The 27285-nt window shown below is 36.2% G+C and overlaps 1 protein-coding gene across 5 annotated transcripts in view; it reads left to right on the forward strand.

Annotated features, from left to right (window-relative positions):
* The window catches only part of NCKAP5 (NCK associated protein 5), a 615409-nt gene that overhangs the window by 426452 nt on the left and 161672 nt on the right, over positions 1 to 27285 (forward strand). For all 5 annotated transcript variants that reach the window (XM_014075805.2, XM_087711234.1, XM_014075806.2 and 2 more), the window contains 3 exons: positions 11446 to 11514; positions 15970 to 16008; positions 23843 to 23962. In XM_014075805.2, coding sequence (XP_013931280.2) covers positions 11446 to 11514; positions 15970 to 16008; positions 23843 to 23962 — 228 coding nt within the window. The remainder of the gene's footprint in view (positions 1 to 11445; positions 11515 to 15969; positions 16009 to 23842; positions 23963 to 27285) is intronic.

Here is a 27285-nt window from a genome sequence, read left to right on the forward strand (position 1 = left end):
TCCTCTGAATGGTTCTCTTTAAAAGAAAATTAGTACAACATATTGTTGCTAAATCACAATATCTCTGCTGTAGCAGCACATATTGGTTCATCCTTTGATTAGAAGACAGATTGCATCTTTCCAACAAACATTCCTTGACATCTGGAACAATATCACATCTCCAATTTCTCAATATGATTATTTTAGCTACCCCTTTCGTCAATAAGCAGCCAAATCTCAAAATTATGGTGTATAGCTTTCAGCATAGAAAATCTGATGCCCCTCATTTTAGATACATTCTTTGGAAAGACTATTCCCCCTAATATAATTTTAAAAGCCCTCCTCTTGCAACAAATAAATATTTCCTCCCAGCCTCCCTCCTGTTTTTTGTGGGGGTTTTTGCCTTCAAGTCAACCTTGACTCCTGATCACTGCCTGGATTAGTTCCTACAGGATTTTTTGGGGGGCAGAATTTCAATAGTTTACTCATGCCTCCTTCCTAGGACTGAGAGAGAATGACTGGCCAAAGTCACCAAACCGGATTTCATGCCTAAAGCAGGTTTAGAATTCACAGTCTTCTGGTTTCTAGTCTGATGCCTTAAGTACTAGACTGGCTCTCAAGAAGAATCTATGACATATTCAGTGAAGAAGATGAAGTTTTAAGCATTATCTCTGATATATTACTGTAGAACATTATCTTTACATCTATTTATTATTAAATAAAAATACATTTAATAATATTTCATATCCCTTTCACATTCCAATTTAGTATCTCCAAACTAAGAATGTAAAAGGATTAAATATAATATACTTACCTACAGGCTGCATAATAAACAAACCTCTTTCAAAAGCAAGGAATATTTAAATTACAAATAAGTATATACATTATATACGAATACAGAAAATTATGAGATTAATACTAGCAGAGACTATAAAAGCTGTAACCGAATGTAACTAATATACAACTAACATTCTTCCCACCAAAAGGAATTAAACCAATGACAATAAAGAAGACATAAATTGACTTCCATAGAGAGCTAATTCACCATCTCAAGTTCCCCCTTCTCTTCCGTCCTTTCCTTTGTTGTTGTAGAAACAGGAAATAAAATCAATGTTAACACTGGAACATTTGTACCTAGACTCAACAAATAGCACTGCTAGCAAGACAAACATAAAATAAAGAATTATTCCCAAAACAACATTCTTCCAAAATGACGACAATCAGTCATTGCACTCATGTTTGGGCCGATCAGAGATGGATTGACAAAAAATAGCAGGAAATAAGAAAAAAACTTTGTAGATTTCTTTTTAGCCAAAACCTTAGCCAAAGGAAATTCCATCATCAAGAAGATCTGTATCTCAGGAATATCACTGAATACTTGGAATTTATATTCCTTATATCTAAATGAAGTATCCTCACTCAAAACCATAACATGAGCAGCAGCCCTGGAAAATTTGACTGTAATGTAAGGAGCGTTCTTCGGGATCCTCAAATGTGATTTAACCCAATAAGCATCCTACTGTATATTTCCACATCCACTCCTGGAGGCAATGAAAGTGTCTCTTGCAAGTATTTTTCCAGCAAATCAGACAAAGTTTCTGTATTTTGTATATTTGTAGGAAGATGCCTTATCTTTAGGTTTCTGGGTGGGTTAACACTCCATGTAGTTTAAACAAAACTTTATCATAGAGATCTAAGTTCTTTTCTTGCTTTTCCATTGTAAATTCAGCTATCTTCTGTCTAGATTCATGAGAACAATTTACTGTGTTCACATTTTCCACTCCTCTTTCAACTCATCAATTTGTGTTTTCATGGTTTTTATCCTCTTCATATGTTCACATTGCCATCCAGAGTAGTAATACTTTTTAATCCAGTAAGCCAATGTTTTTACAAATGTTAGTCATCTCATAAAATAATTTGCCATGATTAACCATAAGAATACATATTGGTTACAATTTCTCCAACACCTGGATGTTGATTCATCCTGGAAAAGATTCTCTGTCCAAGATCAAATTAAGCCTGAAAATACAAGAGACATTTCTGCTTTAGAAAACTCAGCAACAATTTAATTTCACCATCAAGACTAATTATTCTATAGGAGAGAGGCTTGGAAATCTCTTGTTTGATTTTTTTTAACCTTTATTTTACAATGCACAGTTAATTCTTCTTTAAAATGTATGTTTAGCAAAGTTAAAAATGCAAAATAGATGTGTAAAAAAGGGTAATCAAACTTTTCTCCAATTAAAGTATTATAAAGGAACAGAATAGAACAGAATAATAGAATTGGGAAGGATCTTGGAGGTCTTCTAGTTCAACCACCTGCTCAGGCAGGAAACCTTACGCCATTTCAGACAAATGGTTGTCCAGTCTCTTCTTAAAAACTTCCTGTGTTGGAACATCGACAACTTCTGGAGGCAAATCGTTCCATTGTTTAATTGTTCTAATTGTCAGGAAATTTATCCTTAGTTCTAGGTTGCTTCTCTCCTTGATTGATGTATGCAATTCATATATCATCTTGTTCCATTTTATGAATTTAAAAGGAAGTCCAAACCTACAATATTTAATACAGCAAACACGTATTGCTTATATATTTTGTCAAAAACTTTTTCAGCATTTAAGGATAAGATTACAAATTGGTATTTTTATTCAGGTCTATTTAATCTACACCTAATCTAAGATAACCTAATATTGTCTGCTGCTTGTCAAGTTTTTATAAACCCTGCTTGATTATTTTTAATAACAAGTGATAGCACTTGCTGTAATCTTTTTGCTAGCACTGCCGTTAAGAGTTTTGTATCAATGTTAATCAGTGAGATTGAACACTGGGAATGATCTTTACCTGGTTTTAGTGTAACTGTAATATAAGCTTGATTAAATACTTCTGATAATATTCCCTTATCAAGTATCTCAGCATATAATAAATAACATTTTGGCACCAAAAATTAGGAATGCCTTTAGAAGTCGATTTTATATGGATGAATGTAATGAAATATGGGATACAGTAGGTTTAAAAAAGCATGATAGTTGTATACAGGTAGTACTCAACCTTACTCATTTAATGACCATTGAAAGGGTCGATTTTATGGCCTATAAAGTACTTCTGGCAATCATCATATGTCTCTCCCTCTCCTTTGCATTCACATGACCACTGTTCAGAAGCTTGCCTACCACCTCATGTTTACAACTGGTTGCCAAACATCCTGTGATCATGTGAGCCCCATTGCAATCTTCTTTGCTGGATTCCAGAAAAAGTTACTGGGGAAGCTGACAGGGAAGCTTGCAGGTGAATGGCACGAAATCTAAAGATTTCAACTCAATTTCTGCAGACTGCCAAAGGATTTTCTCTCTAATTCAAAGGAGCTGAAATCCTTTCCTGGGCTGTGGGAACTTTTGAGAGTGAAAGGGCTGCCTGCTGGGAGGATTTCAGCTCCTCATCCCTTCTAAGGCTTTAGGTACAATTCCAATAGTAGCAATAGCAATAGCAATAGCAGTTAGACTTATATACCGCTTCATAGGGCTTTCAGCCCTCTCTAAGCAGTTTACAGAGTCAGCATATTGCCCCCAACAACAATCCGGGTCCTCATTTTACCTACCTCGGAAGGATGGAAGGCTGAGTCAACCCTGAGCCGGTGAGATTTGAACAGCCAAACTGCAGAACTGCAGTCAGCTGAGGTAGCCTGCAGTGCTGCATTTAACCACTGCGCCACCTCGGCTCTTGTAATTATATATGAGTGAAGATACTAAAATTCTTTCAAGAACACCAATGTGCTTGTGAGTCAAGAGGCAGTGCTATCAAGACCTCTTAAAAGAGACTGGCAACAGTACTTTCGGGTTCCTTAACTGGGTGCTGTTCAGTGGAATGCAGCTTATCTTTTTAACCACAGGGGTTTTTTTTTTTCATTAAAAAAAATCACTTGGCTATCTTAGATTTTAAAAATGCTAAAAGAGAAGCATCCAACCTAAACTTAAATAATGTGTGAATCTTGATTGTTCATAACTATATTCACTATATTCATAGTGAAGGACATTTCATTAAAAAAAATCGCTTGGCTATCTTAGATTTTTAAAATGCTAAAAGAGAAGCATCCAACCTAAACTTAAATAATATGTGAATCTTGATTGTTCATAACTATATTCACTATATTCATAGTGAAGGGCATTACGTGATGGGAAGATTATAAACAAAGGTATGATCCTTGGATTCCCAAGCTAGGTTTAATTTTGACTTGAAAGGTTTTTTTAGTTTGGTCTATGCCTCCAGGAAAAATGGATATTTTAGATTTGCCTTTATTCAGTTATTCTGAAACTTTAAATTGGACCTTGTGTAATCTGTTTTGATACACACTGATAATGAAGCAGATATACATCTCTATTTCAGTCATTCACACACTAGCCAAACAGACATTTATTAATGTATTTAAAGTTTTATTTGAATCTTTCTCTAGAAAGTTTCTATTGCCATACATAATTGATGAACATTTACTTTTGTGTGGCAGATCGAGAATATTTCATTTGTAACAGGAAACAAAGCTACCTTGAATTTTTTTAGCCATGCAATAATTGATTTCTTCAATTGTTGTTTAATGGAAAAGAGAAGTTTGAATAATGATTTGATATGATACAAATACTATTTGCATTTAAGCAATCCCCTAGAACAGTGCTTCTTGAAGACATGTGGACTCCCAGAATTCCCTGCCCAACCAGTTAGGTGTCCTTAATCTATTTTATTACTGAATGAGAACAGCATAGTGAGTAAATTACCAGAATTGGTTCCACTCTTCGTTTTTTTCCTGTTTTCACTGATAGTAAATTATTCATCATCTATGTTTGCATCCAGGTCCATGTGGATAAATGAGTTAGTTTAGTTTTATTGAACTTGTATGAGCTTAGAAGGATTTTCACAGCCCTCTTTCTGGCTCGTGCAATATACAGGTCCTCAATGGAAGGCAAGCTGGTAGCAATTGCTTTTTCTGCAGTTCTAACTATCTATTGAAGTCTGTATCTGTCTTGTTTGGTTGCAGTGCCAAACCAAAGATTGTTCTGACTGCAGTAACATTGTAAGATTGCATATATAGATGGTCTAAAATCTTCATTTTATTTAGAATCCTAGTATGATTTATGTTGATTGCTTATTTAGTATTCTGTGACTATCACTGAATGTTGTATCATGATTTATTTTATGGTTGGAACACTTGGCCAATAAAGAATTCTCTCAAGAAAGAATTATATTGGCTCCTTGTTGACAAGGTATCTGAAGCTGAAGCTCTAATACTTTGGCCACCTGATGAGAAGAAAGGACTTATTGGAAAAGACCTTGATGTTGAGAAAGATGGAAGGCAAAAGGAGAAGGGGATGGCATACGATGAGGTGGTTAGATAGCCTCATTGATGCAATGAACATGAATTTGGGGAAACTCGGGGGGGGGGGGAGTGGAGGATGGAGGGGGGGGGAGGCTGGCATACTATAATCCAGGGAGTAATGAGGAATCAAACACAATTTAGTGACTGAACAACAAGGACAGGGTCTAAAGTAATGAATAAGACATTGTCCTGCCTAATGAACAGGTTCTTTTGGGCCTGCAACCTCAAATGAAATATAGTGCTTTCTATGATGAATGATCATCAGATCATTCTATGTATCTTGTGCTGTATCTTGTGCTTCAGTGTGCAGCCAGGAAGTACCAGTGGCCTTGGAGGAGGCCAACCCTTGGAAGAAACTGGTGTGTTCCCTCATTAAGAAGTTTGTCACAATGTGACTGGGTTTTTTTAGAGGTGGAGGTATATTTTGGTTTACAAGGATGAAATGGACATAGAGAAACAAGATAAGACAGGTGTTTGGGCTTTTTTATTTTGTTTTTCTATATACATTTATCTACAGTAAGAATTTGCAACAGGTTTTTTGTAAAAAGAGCCATGGTTGCGCAGTGATTAGAATGTAGTGTTGCAGGCTAAATCTGCCCTCAGTCTGGAGTTACATCCTGACCAGCTCAAGATTGAGTCAGTCTTCCATCCTTCGGAGGTGGGTAAAATGAGGACCCAGATTGTTGGGAGCAATATGCTGACTGTAAACTGCTTAGAGAGAGCTGTAAAGCACTATGAAGTGGTATATAAATGTTAAGTGCTATTGTTATTGCTATTGTACCATACAATCAAGGCTTCTAGCCTGGTGTCAGGTTTCACTCCCTCCTTCTCACCAGCTTCTGGATTTATTAAGAGAGTAAAAAGAAAGGAATGTGTTGAATATATGAGTAGTCACCTAAATATGGATTGTTTGCTTTTTTCCCATCATCTTAACTAAACTATCTGCATTTCCTTCATTTGGGAAATAACTTTTCTCCAAATCTTCTGTCCAGTTCTTCCTTCCTCAGAAACCAAGTCTTCTCCATCAGCAATTTTTTGCTTTCCAGTCTTGGGTCCTGCATGAAGCCAGCTGTTTCCCTCCTTCCCATCTTGGTTGTTGAATGAAAATATAATCTCCCTGGGATTTCATTTCCCTTTTTCCAAAGAAGCCATTCGTGGACTTTAATTTTCCCACTCTGACCAACTGAAGTGAGAAAAGGTGGAAGAATCATTTTAGAGATTTATATGACTCTGATATCTTGAAATGATAATAAAAGTCTAAAGCACAGGTGTCAAACTTGACGTGTCATGTTGCATCACATGGTGTTTCACAAGATTTTTCTTCTTCGCGGAACTGGGGTGGGCGTCGCCTGCCCATGATGCATCCAGCCTGCAGGCCACCAATTTGACACCCCTGGTCTAAAGTCTAAAAAAGAATTAAAAAAGAAAAAGTCATAAATACATGTCTGGTGAGAATGTTGAAAAACAGTAAAATTGCAGATATAGATGGTCTAATTGGAAAAGTGTTAAAATATGGGTATGGTTTGCTTACACAGTAGCTCTGTTTCTTATTTAATGTGTTTGTGAAGCTCCATGTGTGCTTGTAATTTGGAAGAATGCATTACTGTCTCCCTATAAAAAGGAAATTTAGAAAGTGAAAGGCAAAATAAAGCGTAAAGCGTGAGTGTGAAGATGTCAGGTGGAATTTTGATTGAAAGAATACTAAAAGCTATAGTGTTCAAGATTTAGGAAGTAGATTGGGTCTTTTGCTAGCCAGACTGGATTTTTGTTTTGTGGGATTTTTTAAAATGTGTGAATGTTATTGCATGCTTGTAGATTTAGAGGAAATATGATAAAATATATAGGCATGAGTTATGACATATTTCTCATGAGTATGCAGTTGAAGGTCATCAATCAATCCAATCTGAGGGATTTATGATGGGAGGGCTTTTTCCCAGCTTCATGGTTTTTTGTTTTTGTTTTGGTATTCATGATTTTTCTGGAACAGAAAGTGCTGGCAACAATGACTCATGATCATGCCATGTCATGGATTAACTACTCTAAAGCACTCTTCAAGTAGGGCTTTTCTTAACAACCTTCCAGAAGTAGCACCTCTAATGAAGGATATGGCTATCCATGTGCTAGTCAGAACTGCCTCTTATTGCCACAAAGCTCTAATATTGTGATAATTGCATTGACCGCCAGCTGTTTTTTGGATGCATATCAAGGTGTAGCTTGGAGACAAGTTATTTGAAGATTGCTTATCCCAGCTAAAACGTGCCCATCTAAGCCATGTCTGTAGAAAGGGCCTGCTGAAAGTCCTTGGAAGTAATGGATGGGCCATTTTGAGTTGTAAACACATGGTATGTGAACATGAATAGGATATTAGACGGTTAATATATTTTTTTAAAAAATGTGACTATTTTATGTAATGTTGTATATACACAGGTGAATGTATCAGATCAAATTATGTTTCAGTGAATCAGAATTTATTTGAAAGAAAATTTTGTATCCAAAAAATTAGTCAAAAGTGTAAAGCTTAACCGTGATTGGATGTTTCAGCAAGACAGTGATCTGAAACATTCATTTAGATCAACCATAAAAGAAAGATGAATGCTTTGTAATGGCATTCGTAGTCCTCAGACTTGAATAAGATTGAAGATATGCGATGCATACAATGATACCTACAGATATTTCTGAACTAAAAGAATTCTGAAAGGAAGGGGGAGGAGTTCAAAAGCAAGAGTAGAAATAGTGAAATAACTACATAAATAGAATGAAAATTAACTATAAAAATGTTTGGGAGCTTTTTTTTTTAATGTTACAAAAGTGTTCAAACTTTTCCGCCTACCAAACTCACTGTTCTTATTTTGAATTTGTAAACAACTTGACATTCAGAATTGCAGAGAATTGTTTAACTTTTTACCATATAAAGATTGTGGCAATTTTTGGTCACTTAAGGAGTCACTCTATGTTGGAAATGCTGACTTAATGTTGAAGGAAATAGTAGAAGACTGATGAGAAAAGGGAATGAGAAAAAGAAATAATAGAAAACTGATGAGAAGAGGGAATGAGATGTAATCCTCCAGAATAGGAGGATTTTTCTGTATGTTATGGCACACTTTATTTACTAGTAGCAGTTTTATTCACTGAGTGCTAATGCTTATTTAATCAGATTGGGCACCATCAATATATGTCAGATAGTGGTTAATACAGGGCGGGGCATAACCTTTTCCTAGGGGGTCACAGCAAGATCGACAGCAGTTTACAACTTCCGCGACACCTCATTTTAAAGCCCATAAAAAACTGAATTGAATGAGCTATTAAATGTTAAATTTGCTTTAAGAATGGCTGGAAAATTCGATTCGGAAGAACAAAGGATCATTGACAGAATAAAATGCATTGCCTTTCGAGAGGCTCGCGATGCTGGAGCGACGTTTATCAATCGAAAATGGATTGCAAACAAATTGAAACGTCATCCGGATTGGGTTACTGATAATTGGAACAAAACAGCCCAAGAATGTTTCACAAAATTTGGAGAAGGGCGTCCTCTGCAACTGTCCCAAGAAAGCAAAGCCATCATTGCAACTGGCAGTCGCAAACAACGAAAAGGAAACCGAAAAGTGGCCCAAGAAATCCTTCAAATTCGTGGAAAACGAGTTGATCAAAGGACAATCGGCCGATATCGAGAACGAGAAGGTTTGAAGCCATTCCACGTCATTTGCAAACCATTGAAAACTCAAACACACGTTCAAGATCGGCTTTGGTTGTGCGATTGGTTGTCTGAATGGACCGAGGAAGATTTTCTTCATTTGGCGCCATCTGACGAATTCTTCATTTATGCCATTCGAAAACCGAATTTCCAGAACGATCGAATTTGGGCTAAAGACATCGACGACATCGCCAAACATGAATGATATCGACAAATCGTTCGCAATCCGACTTGCATCGGGATTTTCGTCATTTTCACAGCCAAGAAACTGCATTGGGTTTTGAAGGATAAAGGGGAATCCTGGGATGGCAGTTATTTCCGTGAGAAAATTTTATTGGAGAATGTCATTCCATTTCTCAGTGATCCAGACAATGTCTTGGTGGTTGGTGAGGCTGTCTTTCTTCATGAGAAAGCTCCTTGCATGCGTGCAAATGCGACTCAGCAATTGTTAAAGGAAAACAATGTCGAATTTTGGGGCAATGACGTCTGGCCGGGAAATTCGCCAGATCTCAATCCGGCAGAGAACATTGGGGCCATAATTAAGGATGAAGTGGAAGCTCTGATGATTCAGGAGCAAGGTCAAAATCGATATTCGGTTGAAACTTTGAGAATGAATTTGGAAACTGTGTTGAAAAATCTGGAAAATCGAACGGAACTGTTTGAAGATTTGTTGTGTTCTTATCCACCTCGTTTGAATGCTGTTCGAAGGGCTAATGGTGGTCATACTGACTATTAAATCGTGTCAATAAACTCAGTTTTTGATGGGCTTTCGAATGGTGTATGAATTATTTGTGTTGTTATTACAAGTGTTGCTGTGACCCCCTAGGAAAAGGTTATGCCCCGCCCTGTATGTTGGAATAGCTACCAGGAAGATCCAGTTTCAATTCCAGCCTCATCCATGAAATGAACTAAGAGACTTTGACAAATGAGTGACCCGGCCTACCTTACATAATTGATATGTGGAGAGATGTCCTAGTTATAGGACAGAATCTGATCCCACATTTGGCTCTTAGAGGAAAGGGGGTACGTAAATGTATTGAATGAATTCTAAACCTAGCTATTATTATTTTTTGCAACATTTTTATTAAAATATACAGGAGCTTGAATGGGATTTGCACTGTATGATACTCTCGGGTTTCTTTCAGAGAAGCTTTTTGTGCTTCAGAAATGACACTGTTCTCATCATGACAGAGAAATGATTATGGTTGTTTCACCCTGTAACCTTGACCTAGCATTTTCAATGCCAGAAGAGATTTCTGCTTTTTAGAATCAGATCTGTTGGAAAAAAAGGTTGCCTTGGTTTTATGGAGTGCCAAAATGCAGTGATTTCATGGAAATACGAATCAAACCACCTCCACTGTTCTAGTTTGTCCTGATTAATTTAGTTTTATAGTCTCGAAGGTTTCTTTGTTGTTGCTTTAATGAAAAAAGCTTATATACCTGTTCTGCTATTATTCTGAACAAAATATTGTGGATATAGTAAGAGAAATGTGTGCTGCTTTCATTGGTTTTGCAAGAACCTAAAAAGTAAAAAAAATGAAAATGAAAATATGACTGCCCTAGTGCTGCAATATCTGAATGATAAAAGGAAACCAGTTTTTATTATTGTAGATGTAAATCTGTTAATATTAAACTAAGCTTTCTGATTTAAAGAGGAAAGGCAATGCCCTTGACTCATGGTTTCCTAGCACTAAAGTTTGGAAGGCTTGAATAAAAGAAAATTGATATATCTAATATCCACTGTAGTATTTTTACTAAAGGCTGTTGTCAGTAACTGTCAAGAAGACATTACAGAGATCTGTCTGGCTCTCCTAAATTGCATGTGATTTCATAAAGTTAACAGAATTTGCGTTATTTCAGAACAACAACACATACTTGGAGGTTTTTTAAAAAAAATCCCAAAATTTACATTAGATTGTAAATAATAATCCTACACGGTTATAAAATTATGAGATTACATACACAATATAGGTAGTCCTTGATTTATGACCTCAATTGAGTCCCACATTTCTGTTGTTAAGCAAGACATTTGTTAAGTGCATTATGCCCCATTTTACAACATTTTACCACAGTTGTTAAGTGAATTACTGCAGTTGTTAAATTAATAACACAACTGTTAAGTAAATATGGCTTCCTTTTGGCTTTCCTTTCCAGAAGGTTGCAAAAGGGGATACCACAATTATCATTAATCTGAACCAGTTGCCAAGTGTCCAAATTTTGATCACATGACCTTGGGGATGGTACAATGGTCACAAGCATAAAAACAATCAAAAGTCACCTTTTTCGGTGCTGTTGTAACTTTGAACAGTTACTAAATGAACTGTCGAGGACTAGCTATATAATTAAGTTGGCATGTTCTTCACTATACCCACTAATTAATTTATATTTTTGTTTGTGTGCTTGTGTGTCTTTCAGGCAGAAAATTCCGCACTTGCTATGGAAAATAAAAATCAGAGAGAGCAGTATGAAAGATGTCTTGATGAGGTGAGATGGATGGAATGTTGGTATTCTACTCTTTGGTTAAATGTCTCCTTCTCCCTCCCATAACAAAGCTTTCTGGCTTGCTTCTGTTGTCTTTTAATTCTCAATCTCAAGTTTTTTGTTATTATTTGTATTGATTTATTTAAAATATTTATATACTGTAGCTGGCCATCTTTCAGACAACCATTCTATTATTGTAGAATGCTATATGTCTGAATCATAAATTAATTCACATAGTTTCATTTTACTTATTAGCAAATTTCTTAGGTTAACAAGAATTATTGCAAAGTAGCCATCATAGGTAGTTTGATTTGCACACAGATTTTGCTGTATTATTTTTTTCAAGTAACAAAAGTTCTTCTACCTCAAATCTTCAGGAATCAAGGCCAACATTATGGTCTCTACTAATTAAAAATTGGAGGTCTTTGTCTATCCATGATCTAAAGAATATGAAGTAATGACACTCCTGCCTTAGAATTGTAAAATCATGGGTTTGGGAGGGATTCTTGGGTCTTCTGATCCAATCTACTGCCCAGTACAGGCTTCTTTGGACTATCCCAGACAAATGGCACTCCTAGTTTTGTTTGAAAACCTCTAGGCACGATTAAGGAGGAATTTCATTATACCTCCTGGAGTCACTGCTCCGTGCCCAGTGGTGGGCTGCTGCTGGTTCGGACCAGTTTGGCCAAACTGGTAGTTGCAACTTGTGGATGGGCCTGCCCACCCGACCCGGCACTATGTTCTCCTATTTAGCCTTGTTTTTGATACTGCACACGTGCACAAGGCACACACATGAGCAAAGTGCATGCACAGAAGGCTGGGCACAGATGACACGCATGCACATTTTTTGTGCTGCGCAAGCCAGTTGTTAATTCATGTGCCACCCACCTCTGTCTGTGCCTATAGGTTTTCAAACGAAGCTTGGAAAGCCATTTGTCTGGGATGGTCCAAGGAAGCCTGGCAACTGAAAAGGTTAAAAAATCATAGGAGATTAGCAGTTTTGCAGTAAATAGAGGAGATTATGGTAGCCAGATAAAATGATCAAATATATATTTTTCCTTGTAGTGGCCTTGGGGAAAAAATAGAATTATTCAGAAATGTTATTAACAAAGAAGAGTTGGATATTGTTTGGTAAGTGGTATAGTTTGGAAAGGATATAAGCAAATCGCCATAGAACTTTTTACCGGATAATGGTAAAGGTCATTATGAGGACACCATTTTAGAGGAGTATAACAAACAAGCCAAATGAAAAATTGAACTTTTGATCTTCACATGTTCTGACGTAGGCTTCCTGAGACAGTAAAAAGCACATACTTAGTCCCCCAAACCCTCTTTTTTTTTTTCAACAGCTGTGAATTATGTTCATTCACAGCCCATAATGAATCACAAATAGTTTGTAAAGAGTAAGACAGAAGTCTGCCAAAGTCTTTCGGGATAAGACTGATAAGCACCCACCTTTATCTTCCTTGAAACACTGCTAAAGACCTAATTGCCAATTAGCTTTGCAAGGCCACACAGAGCACAGAGTCAAAATGGAGCTTCAGACTTTAAACTGACCAGAACGAACAAAGTTGCTTCCTGCAAAGGCTCATGTGCCTTTGCTCCTCCTCCGATATGTCTTATGGGAGAGGCCAATTATCTTCAAGCCTTACTTCCGAGTTGCCCCTTTTGTCTTAAGTGTTCTTGCCTTCTGACAGTTCTGCGCATGTGTGCACTGGCAACAAGCTCTCCCTGTTCCTCTGCCTTGCTGATGTCGATTCTGGAGGCTCCGGAGGCAGCACATAACTCCCAGATAGCCCTGCCTCCCTCTGTGCCTCCAACGCAGAGCCCTCGTCCAAGCCTTCCTTAGACTCCAGGACATTAACTTTAAGACTGGTTATGTTACCTGCATGTCTAAGAATATTATTGCCCAAGCTAAGCTCTTTGACTGCACTGTAGATGGAAAAGAATATGTTTTTTAAACCCTTGTTATATATGTTAAAATTAGGTCTTGCCTAAAGAGTATAAGGCAAACTTGGATACGACACGCGCTGGCCATGCCTGCCCCCCGTTTTAGCAAAGGGGCGAAAAGTTACAATACTTCATGTGACGAAATGTGGCACCATGAGTTTAACATCCCTCGTATAATGGAACTAGAGGTCAAATGCTGGACAGCCCTTGACATGAAGGAAAGAAGTAAGAGGGAAGAAGACACAACCAAAGATTGTGGGACCTGAGATAAGAAATAAGAAAGGAAAGATCAGATTTGTCTTTTTTTCAGAATCGCTGTCTAGATCCCATTGTGGGTAAAAAAGGAGTATTATATTTATTCACCACCTTGAGTTTCTTATAAAGTAAGAAAGGCAGAATAAAAATCTAATAAATAAAATTATTATTTTTTAAAAAAGGACTAACATTTTTTTTAAGTTATCCCTGGAAACAATTGCTTTCAAATTAGTTGTAAATCTCTACTATTTCCTCCAAGGAAAAATACATAATGTACTTGAATTCAACTATAGTGTAAACTTGTTTTACTTTATAATGAGTTTTATTTATTTACTAGACAACCCTTGACCTTTTGGGTCGTTGCTTCAGAGATATTTTCTGAGCTAAAAAGAAAATAGAATTATCACAGACACGGCTGAAAATCAGTGGGAGCAGCAATGACTTCCTGTTGGCTTTCCCATTTAATTTCTTGTGGGAAGCTGACAGCATCAGAAACTTTCCTTCGTTATTGTCTTCTTTCCTTTTCACCACCCCCCCCCCAATTCTCTGTCAAAAATAGAGAAATAAACAAGCAGCTCAAATACAGGAAATTACCATGAAAAAATAAAAAGTTTTGATTTTTATTTTAAGGTATTAACAACCTGTCACATAATACTTTGTGATATTTGTAATAATGTATTTGTTGGCATATATATTGTCTAATGCAGGGGTAGTCAACCTTTTTATACCTACCGCCCACTTTTGTATCTCTGTTAGTAGTAAAATTTTCTGACCGCCCACCGGTTCCACAGTAATGGTGATTTATAAAGTAGGGAAGTAACTTTACTTTATAAAATTTATAAAGTAGACTTACAGCAAATGCCTACCGCCCACCATGAAAGCTGGAACGCCCACTAGTGGGTGGTAGGGACCAGGTTGACTACCACTGGTCTAATGCTCTACCGTGGTGTTGTTAGGCAATTATTCAGTGATTCTATAAATAAAAGCATCCCTATATCCCTCTTCCCAATATTCTAAGTATCTTCATTTGAGACACTTGGTTTATTAAAATTTGTAGAACTCCTGTAGTATTTAATCCCTCTCCTCTCTGATTATATCAGTTTGTGTTGTTTCAGTGAATATGTAGGCCCTTTACTGAACCCCAAAGTTGGAGTATTAATTGTGACATTTAAAGTATTTGCTTATTTTTTAGATTTAAAAAACCCCAATATAGCATATTTCCTTTATGCCACTCCTATCTAAAAAGTTATAGTTATACTCTTGTGAGTTCTAACTACAGTTTTAATCTGTGTCTTGTATTAAATCATAGAGATAGCTATTTTATGTGACCTTTGCTGTCTGTGGTGCCTTAGGTTAGAGAACAGTTTTGGAAATGATAGGAAGGGAATCGGTCATTTTATGAGAATGTGAATCATTTCAAGCATTTGACTTCTATAAAAATATAAGTATTAATAAAAATATAAGTATGAATTCCTCTCTTAAATTCTAATTCACATGAAACAAAATTTTAAAATAAAATTAGCGACAGAAAGGGACATCTCATTTCTAAAAATCACTTTATTCAAAATAGTAAAATTTACAAAAAGCATAAGGCTGCATAACAAAATAAAATGGTAGTATATTGCTCATTAAAATATTATTAATTGCATAATAAAAATGTGATAGAATTCTATCTCTGATTTTGAATTTTGAATTTAATGATAAATAGGAACTATTTTTAATTTAAAAAAAAATAAGATGGAAATACAGAAAATGACCCTAGTAGCTGAATAAAGAATTAAGTAAAATTAATTATATACATAGTCCTATAAATCAAAGTTTTGTCATTTGTTTTAACTCAATATAAAAAAAAAAGTATGGTAAAATTCTACTCTGATTGAGCTGTAGGTATTTTAATTTTCTGGAGCATGCGATGCCACCTAGCTGTCATGAACAGATGGTCTGTTTTTTGTCTTTTTTCTTTTTGGTACATTCAGGGCTGCCTTTTTCCATATGGAGGACATAAATGCTTATTTCTTCCTTTAAAGCAAGTCATTTATATATAATTTGGCTCCTGGTCAGAATTGGTTCTACTTCTTTTATTTTGCAGAGTGAAATGCCGGGTGAAATGTTGTGTTGAGGGGTCATTTTAAAAACTACCAAGTTTTTTCAATTAAAAAAATAGAATCTGTTTCTATGGAAGTTAGGAGAGTTTTATCCCCCCCCCCCTAATTATGAAAAGTAATTATCAGCTATTATTTATTTCTTCTATAGGTAGCCAACCAGGTTGTACAAGCACTGCTTACTCAGAAGGTAAGTCATTTATTTTCTCTGTGGTGTAAAAAAAATACTTAACTAAAATTATAAACTTTTTTTGTCCAGTAAATTGAACATGATGATATATTGCATTGAATCACTAGGCATCCCTTTGATTATTCTTCTGAGGCCATTGAATAAAGATTAAAATTTTATTTCAACCAACACAAAACAGTGTCTTCCTGCTGAGAAATCCTGCGGAGTACTCAGAATGCTCTCAGCAATTGAGTAGACTTAACTTATAAGATTACTTCAAGTTAAGATGGACCTGAAATCTCATCCATATTTGGGAGTGTTACATTAAGTAAATTTACCACTGGTAAAATATAGCATTAGAATATGACCCCATTTTTGTATATACTAGGTGATGCCATTCTTACAGAATTGGAAAAACTGATTGCTTTGCTTAACATGATCATTAATACTTAGGGCTACAGACAACCAAGTCCCTACACATTAAATGAGACATGCAGCTGTTTTTAGTTTTCTTGAATTGCACCTTGGAGATAGCCAGTTTGATTGGAGCTGCTGTGCAACATTAATTGAATTTTCTCACCTTTCTCCCAGCTTATATGTGTGTAGTCTTTTTATTTATATACTATATTTTAGTTATTATTTATGTATGATATTGAAGCTCATTTTTCTATACCAAGATATGCACTAGGGCAGTGCTTTTCAGACTTGCCAACTTTATGACTTGGCAAGTATAACCCATGATGGCTGGGGAATTCTGGAGCTGAAGTCCGCACATCTTGAACTTGTGAAGTTTGAGAAACACGGCTCTAGGGTTAAAAATCAAAACAAAACAGTGGTGGCATGAGAAGCAGCATAAAACCACAATTCCAATGTGGGTTTACCTCTTCTTGCCCAGAACGGGGAAAAGGTGGACTTACCCCTTTCCTTTGCCTGCCAAAACATTGATCCACCTTTACCTGGAGTTTTTTTGTTTCCCAACAAGACTGAGCCTCTTCTTCTAGAAGAGGACCTTGCCACTTCTCTATGGAGATTCTTAATTATCCAGGCCATGGTTGTCCCAAAGGTGTTATTTCCAAAAGGCAATTGGACACTTGTTTTTTTTTCCCCTTGAAAATGTTTCCTTCCCTACACTTTTGCATGCTATAGCTTAATCATCCATCCAATTTTGTTCCACCCAATTCTGTTCCCGTGTGAATCTGTAAAGAGCTGTGGTTAGAATGTAGTACTACAGGCTAATTCTGACAACTGCCAGCAATTTGAGTTTCACCGCTTCAAGGTTAGGGTTCAAGGTTGACTCAGCCCTTCCTTCTTCTGAGATGGATAAAATGAGGACCCAGATTGTTGGAGGCAATATGCTGACTCTGTAAACCGCTTGGAGGGGTCTGTAAAGCACTATGAAGCACTATAAGCCTAATTACTATTGCTATTTCTAAATGCAGCAATATGTTTTGGAACTCCTGTTAGTGTGTTGGCATAATTGAAATGTTGCAGAGGGAATGGTGGTGGCAGTTTGACAAAGATAATGTGTATCCAGTGATGGTTTCTTGGCCCACAGTTTGAAAAAAGAGTGATGCATTTTTCTTGTATATCATATTTTCAGGGAGCCTATGACAATTTGATTGTTTTTTATTTGGAACATATAATGCAAACCTAGATAAAAGTAGTCCTCAGTGTATGACCATTTCTTTAGTGTCCATTCTAAGTTATGACTGTACTGAAAAAAGTTATGTCTGGTCTTTGCGTTTATGACCATCACGGCATCCTCATGGTCACATGATTATGATATTGGTGCTTGGCAATCATTGCATATTTAAAATGGAAAACATGTCCCATGGTCATGTAACTGCCATTTATGACTTTCTCAGGCAGTTTCCAACCAGCAACATCAATGGAAAAGCTGGCAGGGAAGGTAGCAAGTTGTGGTCATGTGATGTTTCCACCTATTGACTGCAGAAAAATTGAGTGCAATCACATGATGCCTCACTTAATGTTTGCTCTGCTTAACTCTGACTATCCTGTCCTTTGTGGCTGTGCATTGAAACCAAACTGTGTTCCCTAAATATTCAACTAGATGGCAGAACATAGCTAATTTCAGGATGCTAAACAAGGCTTGAGCTAATTAGTATTTAGATGGGAAATCAACCAGTTTACAAGCAAGACTGGAAGAAATATCCTGGAAGAAGGCCGAGGACAAATAACTTCTTCACACTTGCCAAGAAAACTACATGGCTTTATCTATGTAATCACCATGAGTTCAGCTTCATTTGTATGATATTTCATCTATACTGTCTAAATGGTTTGCCGGTAATCAACCCAACTTCTTATGAAATGACTGTAATTGGCTAAATGATGAATTCAATTGACCATAATTAAACAAATAATATTCTATTTATACTTTATCATATCTATACCTCCCTCCCTCCTTTTTTTAACATTTTTGGATTTGGAATAACATCTCTGCTTTGTAATTATTTTTTTCTGGAACCCCCTCCAAAAGCTATGTGGTTGCACCTCTTCATCAACCCTGTGGCCATGGTTACTACGATAGTAGAAATCCATTTGGAGGGGTGCATGGCAGAGAACCTACCCAGATCTACTTCTCAAAGCATGGAAACACCAGGCCCTTTTCAAAGCCACCTATGGCAGGTGTCAATGGAAATGTTGTCAGTAAATGCCTCCATCTGCTTTCAGGAAATGGGATGCACTAACGCTAAGCAGTCAAGAGGATATGGGACTTTGAGTAAGGGGTTTACACAATTCTCACAGTGATTAATTTGTCTCCTTAATGCTTCATAGATATTAGGAAGCTAAAAGATGATTTCATATTTTAACCCCATAGTATCTATGAAACATTAAGGAAACAAATGAACCAGTCCCAGGAATAAATCAAAAATACACTATATTGCCAAAAGTATTCGCTCACCCATCCACATAATCAGAATCAGTTGTGAGCGAATACTTTTGGCAATATAGTGTATATTCTATTCAAATCTCCTGTACAAATCCTGAATTCAAAAGCCTACAAGAATTAAATTAGCATTCTACAACATAACAAGACTTTCAATGGGGACTTTCAAATTGTGTTCTTCTCAATATAGTATTATCTTACTGAAAAACATCATCCTTCCTTTTTCAAAACTAGTGAAGTAAGGGGAGATAATATTTTCATAATATAATTATAGCACCTTTAGGATTAAATTTTCCCCATAACTGCTCTTTTTGTTATTATCAGAAGATGTAAGAGCCACAGGTTCTAAGGACTCCCTGTGAGTGGACCAAGAATATAGATTAAAATGTGTTTAATGGAGTGATTTGCTTGATATTGACAAAATTTGACACATACACAGCCTTTAGCTGAGTAACTGAGTAACACTAGCTAATTTAATATCTTGAAGGGAAAACACAAAGCATTCTAAATGTTAATGAATGTTAACTCTTACAGCCCTTTTAATGCTATCTGGATTGAGAGCATTTATACAAAAGGACAAGAAGGCAAAACTACAGTAAATAGGAAATTCTGCTTTGGGGGTCAATCGCAAATGACTTCTATATTAATCCAAGTAAGATCCAGTAAACAGATAAGTCTTCTACTACATTACCCTAAGACAGAACAAGTCTTGTCACCAAGATATGATACCCCAGAGGGACTTTATAAATACTGAAGGAATGTGAACAACTCTCACCAAGAATAATACCATGCAGGAACACTGATCATATGTATTATATCATGAAATTTCAATGGTCTTTTAAGGGATACTTTTGGTAGTGTTTTTATTATTTAAATCAATTAAATTTGATTAAATAATGGTTTAAGGAATGAAGTACAAATAGCCCGAAATTATATCAAATTATTGTCTATGGAGATTCTCAGTCATCCAGATTGTGGTTGTCCCAGAGGTGCATTTTCAAGAGGCAAGTGGACTTTTTGATTTTTCTTAAAACCAGGAGATCTTATCAACAGAGAGAGCAAAAACTTGAGAGATTTGTCAAGGTCATTGAACACTTGAGATTAAATTTATAGTTTAAAATAGGCACATTGGGTATGACTGTTCTTTGTAAGACATGGAATTCCTTTAGTGAGCTCAATTTTGAGAAGGCAATATATAGATTTAAAGAAGAGCACAGGATTGAAATGAGAGGTCCTTGATGCTCTCTAAGCTTGGTTATTTTCTTGCAGACATTTCACTACCCAAAATAGGTAACATCATCAATGCACTGATGATGTTAACCTAGTTTGGATATGAAACATCCGCAAAAAAACAGCCAAGCTCAGAGAGCACCAAGGACTCCTCATTCATACATTTGCAAGCAAGGCAATTTTTTGAGCCCATGTGGTTTAGTCATTCTGGTGTTGAACTAGACTTTGGCTGGTTTCTCTTAGCCAAACTGACCCAGAGAGTTGTTATAGAGGAGAAACACTGTTCTTACTGTACAAAAAAGTGTACTCCATCCATCCATCTCTTCTGGTATGATTTAAGATAACTAGACTTCTAATTTTACATAGTTCAGTACTAAGAGTTGAAGTCTATAGAGATAGTCCCCAACTTACAACAGTTTGTTTAGTGTCCGTTCGAGGTTACAATGACACTGAATGAAAAATCACAATGAAAAAAGTGACTTATGATCATTTCCCACACTTACAGTCATTGTGGCATCTCCATGGTCAACATTGGTACACTTAGCAACTGGCATGTATTTATGACTGTTGCAATATCCTATAGTCATGCGATCATCTTTTGAGATCATCTGAAAAGCAAAATCAATGGGGGAAACCAGATTCACGTAACAACCATGTTACTAACTTAACAATTACAGTGATTCACATAATAACTGTAGCCAGAAAAGTGGTAAAACGGGACAAAATTCACTTAACAAATGTCTCCCTTAGCAACAGAAATTTTGGGCTCAATTGTGCTCATAAGTAGTGACTACCTGTACCTCATGAATTTGCCAAAGTTGAGAAACACTAGTCTAGCCAGTAAAACTTTAATTTAACCTTAAATCTAGGAACAAGTGAGGTTAACATCTAGGTTTTTGAAATGATACATATGTGATGTTGCTCAGTTTAAGTTAACCTGAATTCCCAGGTCTCATATAACCTGAATTCCCAGGTCTCATAAAACATTTATTCCTTTGAAGTCTGTGGTTTTTAATCTTAATTTTCGCCGCTAGCTCCTCCGTATCTTATTTGTTATAAACTCCTTAAGAAGTGGCATTAGCGCTTTTGCTTGCTTAAACAGAATACCTATAATAGTTCTCCATGTGAGGCCTGAGTTGATGCAGTTATTACCAGAGCATTTATTTGCTGAATTTAAGGATTTAGAATTGTACTGCACTTCAAATAAAATATCATTGCCTCCTTGTCACTTTAGTAGGCAGAGAATATATAACTTGGTTAGCCTTAGGGGTATTTTAAATAAGCACTGCCCTCGTAATGCACACAGGCAAAATGATTTCTTAGTTCATTCAATGTTAACTTTGAATTAAAGCTAAGCTATGTTTTTTTTTCCTGGCTATCTCTTAACAAAATTGTATTGTTTCCCCCTCCCCACAATCATGCTGGCTTTGACACAGCACAAGAGAAGACAAACACTCGGGTTATTTCAGACTCTTCCACATTCTAATCTGTAGCTTTTGCTGGCTTATATGTTTCTAATATCTTGTTAATATTGTTAATGAACACACACAGACAAAGCTAAACATTGTTTTTTTCGGTCATGCATGCTTCCAAAAATAAACTATAGAAAGATAAGCAATGTGTCTGTTCTCAGGTTTAAGACACTTACATGCCATATATAGGACAGCAACATAGAGGCATGTATTTCTTTGCTTGTCCTTGTTGCTGATGCTTGACAGTGGTTTAAAATTTTCTACATAAGCTAAGTGGCAATGCCTAATGATATTAGCTGTTAAAAATAAATAAACCAAGCAAGATTGGACCAGGTTGGCCTTTGGTTAGGATACCACCTGCAAATCCCATGATTGTGGAATAGAGTGGGAAGTGAAAGAATATCCAAATAAGAAGCAATATCAAGCCATTTGTTTACTATGGTGAGACAATTCCATGCAGACACCAAGTGGTAAGCTGTGTCTCCCTCTCTGTTTCTTTGTCTCACACCCAAACACACACCATTTTACTTACAGAAATACAGGAATTCTCCCATTCACTCATCATTTTATCTGAGTCTTTCTTTCTTTTTTTTTGTACTTTTATCTACATGCTTATAGATAACCATTCTTGAAAATAGAATATAGCTATCATATTTATGCCCAGAAAGTTAAATCCTAGTGTTACAGTGCCTGCTGATGGAACAGAACCAAACACCTATCAAAAAGCTGTAACTTCTATGACTAAATCAATTAGAATACTTATTTTATCCTAATAGGTCTTAGCTTTCTTACAACATGTCCACCAAAGATGATAAAAAATTCCTTCAGACTCACTTCAAAGAATTCAGAAATAAGTAGACTGAATAGAAAGAATAACAACTGAGCTGTGTGCCTCCAATTGTCCTATTTTTCCTATATGCATTTGAATCTTCATTTTGGTGCTATTTAACTAGAACTATTTGTTTGAAAATGTTATTGTAATTTCAGCAAAATCCCTCTTACTCCATCTCATCCCAATATATCCCAGATATATTAATAGAACCCCACGTCCATGGGAAACATAAAGTGTTCCCATAGGCTGCGTTCTGTATTGTCCTGGCCCACATCAGAGGTGGGGGTGGGTGGGTGGAGAGGCAAATGATTCATTGACTTGCTTGTATATCTTCACAATAGCTGGCTTTTGTGGACTATAATTTTTCAGATTTCATTGGAATATTAAGAGAACTAATATTCCTCACTGAAGATTTAATGTTTCACAGGGAGGCATCAACGGAGAAGGGATAGATATGATGCCAGTGCTGGTTGATTTATAACACAGAGGTTAAGAGAAACTGTATAATAATATCATGTCAAATAAAGCTACGGTAACTTTGCTCGGTATAGCTTTTATCTTCTTTTCACCTGCCGTTGGTTTGCTTTTCCCATTTTTACTTGGGATGAAATATAAAGTTACTTTGCTCATCTTTCTCCAACACTCAGCACTGTATAAGAATACTTCTAGAGCACTGTTCCTTATGGAGAAATAGTAATTTGACATATAATAATTTGTATTTTATTGTATTTATTCTTGTAAATATAGACATAGCAGAAATAATCAAAATAGTTTTATACACTCACCTGCCAAAAATATCCTTGAATAACTGGGATTAGTTTTAGTATAGATGCAAGCAAAGATAGAAGTAAAGTAGTGTGTAAATAAAGTCTATTAACTTTTTAAGTCCAAGTTTAAAACTTTATCTGTTTCAGAAAGTCACCTTTTAAACATTATTTAGACATACTACTGCTGAAACTATATATGGGTCACCAGAGGTGGCTTTCTGCTGGTTCAGCACTGATCGGGCGAACTGGTAGTGGCGGTGGTGGGAGGCTCTGCCCACCTGCCCTGACCTTTTTGTGCACGCTCAGAAGCGTTGCGTGAGCAAGCGAATCGGTAGTAAAGAAAAATGGAAACCCACCACTGTGGGTCACACAGTTTATGGATTGTGATTTTAGTATAGTTAGATCATGTATAATTGATAGACTAGATTTTATCATAGGTTTTATTTGTTATTTATTATTTTATTCTAGAATTTTTAATTATATATTTATTGTATATTTTAATTGTACATTATATTTATTGAGGATGTGTATGTGTGTGTGTCTGTCTTAAATCAAGTATATTCTAGTATTGACATAATTTTTTGGAGGGGGGGTGTCAGATGTTGTTACTTTGTTGTTACTTATTCCATTTTCTTTCTTGCTCCAGGATTTGAGAGAGGAATGCTTGAAATTGAAAACAAGAGTTTTTGACCTGGAACAACAAAACCAAACACTGAATGTGCTATTCCAGCAAAGAGTGAAACCCACATCTAGCATACTGTTTCAGGTAAACTTATTTGTAAATAAATGTTTGCATTCAAATACACTATATTGCCAAAAGTATTCGCTCACAACTGATTCTGATTATGTAGATGGGTGAGCGAATTCTTTTGGCAACATAGTGTATACTATACTTTTATCCTGATGAAAATTACTAAGAATGGATAGGTACTGATAAAGCCAATAAGAAAAAAATGACATTTTATAGATACAGTAAATTACAAGAACATGACATTTGAAAGCTGCTGTATTGCATTTGAAATGGAGACTCCAGATAGTTCTTGTCTAGGATTTCCATGTTTAATGTCCATTTGTGGTTTAGTGTTATGAACAGTGATGAAAAACTAACTTTACCACAATCCGAGACTGTAAAGCAAAGGAAAGCTGAAGGTAGGTCCTAAGCACAGTTTCACTTAGCAACCATTTCTTAATGACTGAGTTGCCAGTCCCTGTTGTGGTTGCTAAACATGGGCTACCTGTGTGCACAAAGAGAAAGACGAAAATGCATTACTGTGTGAGATGTTTCTTGCCAAAAAATTAGATACTTTGCTGTAATAAAGAAGCAGAACAACAATCTCCCAAGGGGCAAAATGCTTCCATTATGTAATCTCATAATATAATTGTATTAAAGTCTAGATTTCCAGACAAACAGATAATTTATCAGAAATCTTGTGTAGATGAGTTGTATCCTGTGGTAACCTTCCCATATCTAACTTTTGTGCTTACTTTTTCTTGAACTCTGATTTTCCTTTTTCATAGCAAGTTTTCTAAAGGTTAGGGAAGTTTTCTACAGAAAAACAAGTTGTAGGGCAAAGGGATGTAGAAGTTAGAAGACATAAGAAAAATAAAAGATGTCATGACTTAGACAAACAGAAGTGCTTTATGATAACACAAAACCATCCTTGGATTTAGCTCTATGTTTTCCATATGAATGGGTTCATTCATATATTAGAAAGTTATATGAAGAAAAGGAAGTGCTTTCATTGCCTTGTAAATATCATATCTGCACAGTTTAAAATAAGCGAAACTCATCAACATTACACAATGACAGCCTTGTAGCTGGGTTTCCCTTTGTGCATAAAATGAATAAAAGATTAGTGTTGGAACCAGAAGAGGGGAACAGTATCTCTTCTGGTCCTGCGAGCTCCCTTGTTTGCATTTAGTACCATCAACAAGAGACTCCTTCTGAGCCAACTAAAAGGAATGAGGACACGGATTCTGAGTTGCAGTGGTTTTACTACTAGCTGGCTTTGATCAGTAGTTGTGAGGAGGGAGAGGATGAATCTTTGAGTGCTCTGTAGGGTGGTTCAGCCCTTCCCTCTATAACCATCAGGGGAGAGTATTCATTGACAAGGGGTTATCTGTATGAGCTACCATCTCTGGCACAGCATGACATGCAGTTGTGTCCCTTTCTCAGTATCTGAAGGCTGTTAAAGATTGGATAGGGTGGAAATGGGTTCATGCTTATTGTCCCAAACTAATGGCTGGAGGTTCAGAAACTGACTCAGAAAAGTCCTCTGCCACCACTGATGTAGTGATGCTTTCAGAGACAGCAGCAGCATGAATGTTCATTCAGAAGTGACACAAAGATAAAGGAACCTTTTTGTGTATCCCATATTTCAACTGAATGTTTGTGTCACCAAACAGAATAAGATGTACCAATTGCATGTGAACAAGTGCACTCATTTCACTATGAAAGTAGAAAGGTCTCATTCCATACCTCTCTAATTGGAGGGACTACATTTGGATTTATCCAAACTTTTTTTTTATGTTATAGTGCAAACTCATGGAAGCCATTGATTTTAGAATGAGAGTGATAGAAGTGTATTAATAATCCAAGCACGTCATAAGCCTGCTCCCTTGCACAATTTTATCTAAAAAATAGAAATAATTTTCAAGATAACTCTGTAGAAAAAAACCCCATACAATATCAGAAGAGAGCAAAAAAATTAAACTCATTAGGGAAGATACTGCAGAACATTGTTTTTGGAATTCTTTCTAAATCTTGGATAATAGCAATTATTTGAAACATATGGGAAGGAAGAAAGGAAAGGAAAGGAAAGGAAAGGAAAGGAAAGGAAAGGAAGGAAGGAAGGAAGGAAGGAAGGAAGGAAGGAAGGGACAGACATAGAGACAGACATAGAGACAGACTGGAAAGGAAGGAAGGCAGGAAGGAAGGCAGGCAAGCAGGCAGGCAGGCAGGCATTGGCCCAGATTGCCTCTCCATAAGGATATGCTAGGGTTTTTTCCCCCTCTCCTGGCCAGATCTGGCTCATTTTCAGTTTGTATTGTTCCCTTCCTGGAGAATTATCCTGCAGATGGACAGAGTCCCAAGATCCTTTACCTAATTTCCTTCTGCCATTCTCTTGGGTTGAATTTTTTTTGAACCCTTCAAATAAAACTTTTTTTTTCTGTTTATCCTATTGATTTGACCACCCAGAGATGTATGTTCCATATTTTGTCATAACTCTGAGACACTGGGTTAATTTTCTGTCTGCCCCTTTTTTCCTTGTTTTTCATCTGCCCTCATTCTTCTATTTGAGTGATGAGTGAAAAATCTGATCTGAAACATATTTGGATTAGCTACCTCAGTGATATCTAGAGAGAAGACACATAAAATTCTCTCCTCAGGGAAGCGCAACTGTTTGTAATGTTGATGGTGGAGTGTTGGTATCTTGCACAGTTTTCCTGGCAGTCTGTCTACTTAATGGTCCTTTTTAATGCTGCCTTGGTTCTACTAAAATGTACAGCTGTTTTTACATCTTTTTATTGTGTTTATATTGTTTTATTATATTTGCTTGTTTAGTTTATTTGTGCTCAATTTTAGAAGTGGTTTTTTACTTAGTAATTGACTCCAGATGAATAATAGTAACAGCTAATAGACACCATAATCACTCAGTATTTATAAACCACAGAAAATATAGCACATGCAGTACAAGATAATACAAATGGATTTCTGTTTGGTGGTTCAGGGAAAAATATGAAGAAAAAGGCTTAAATGGGAGATATTGTCCTAACTAGCAAATTCTAAAAAAAAAAAACAACAAAAAAAAGAGAAACAAGTATAAGAAAAAGGAATATAACAGTAATTTATTAGCATAAAAAGAAACAAAGTGTAATCAAATATCAAGAGGACTAGGTGTGACATTATAGTAGTGTTCCAATATTTGAGGTACTGCCACAAAGTAGCAGGGGTCAACCTATTGTCGAGAGTACCTGAAGGCAAGATAAGAAGCAATGGATGGAAACTAATCAATGAGACAACAGATCTAGAAATAAGGAGAAATGTCCTGATAATTAGAACAGTTTATCAGTGGAACAACTTGCCTT

This window comes from Thamnophis sirtalis, unplaced genomic scaffold, assembly GCF_051295495.1.
Source record: "Thamnophis sirtalis isolate CommonGarterSnake01/CBP01778 unplaced genomic scaffold, rThaSir2_p1.2 scaffold_1, whole genome shotgun sequence".
Classification (NCBI taxonomy): Eukaryota; Metazoa; Chordata; class Lepidosauria; order Squamata; family Natricidae; genus Thamnophis; species Thamnophis sirtalis.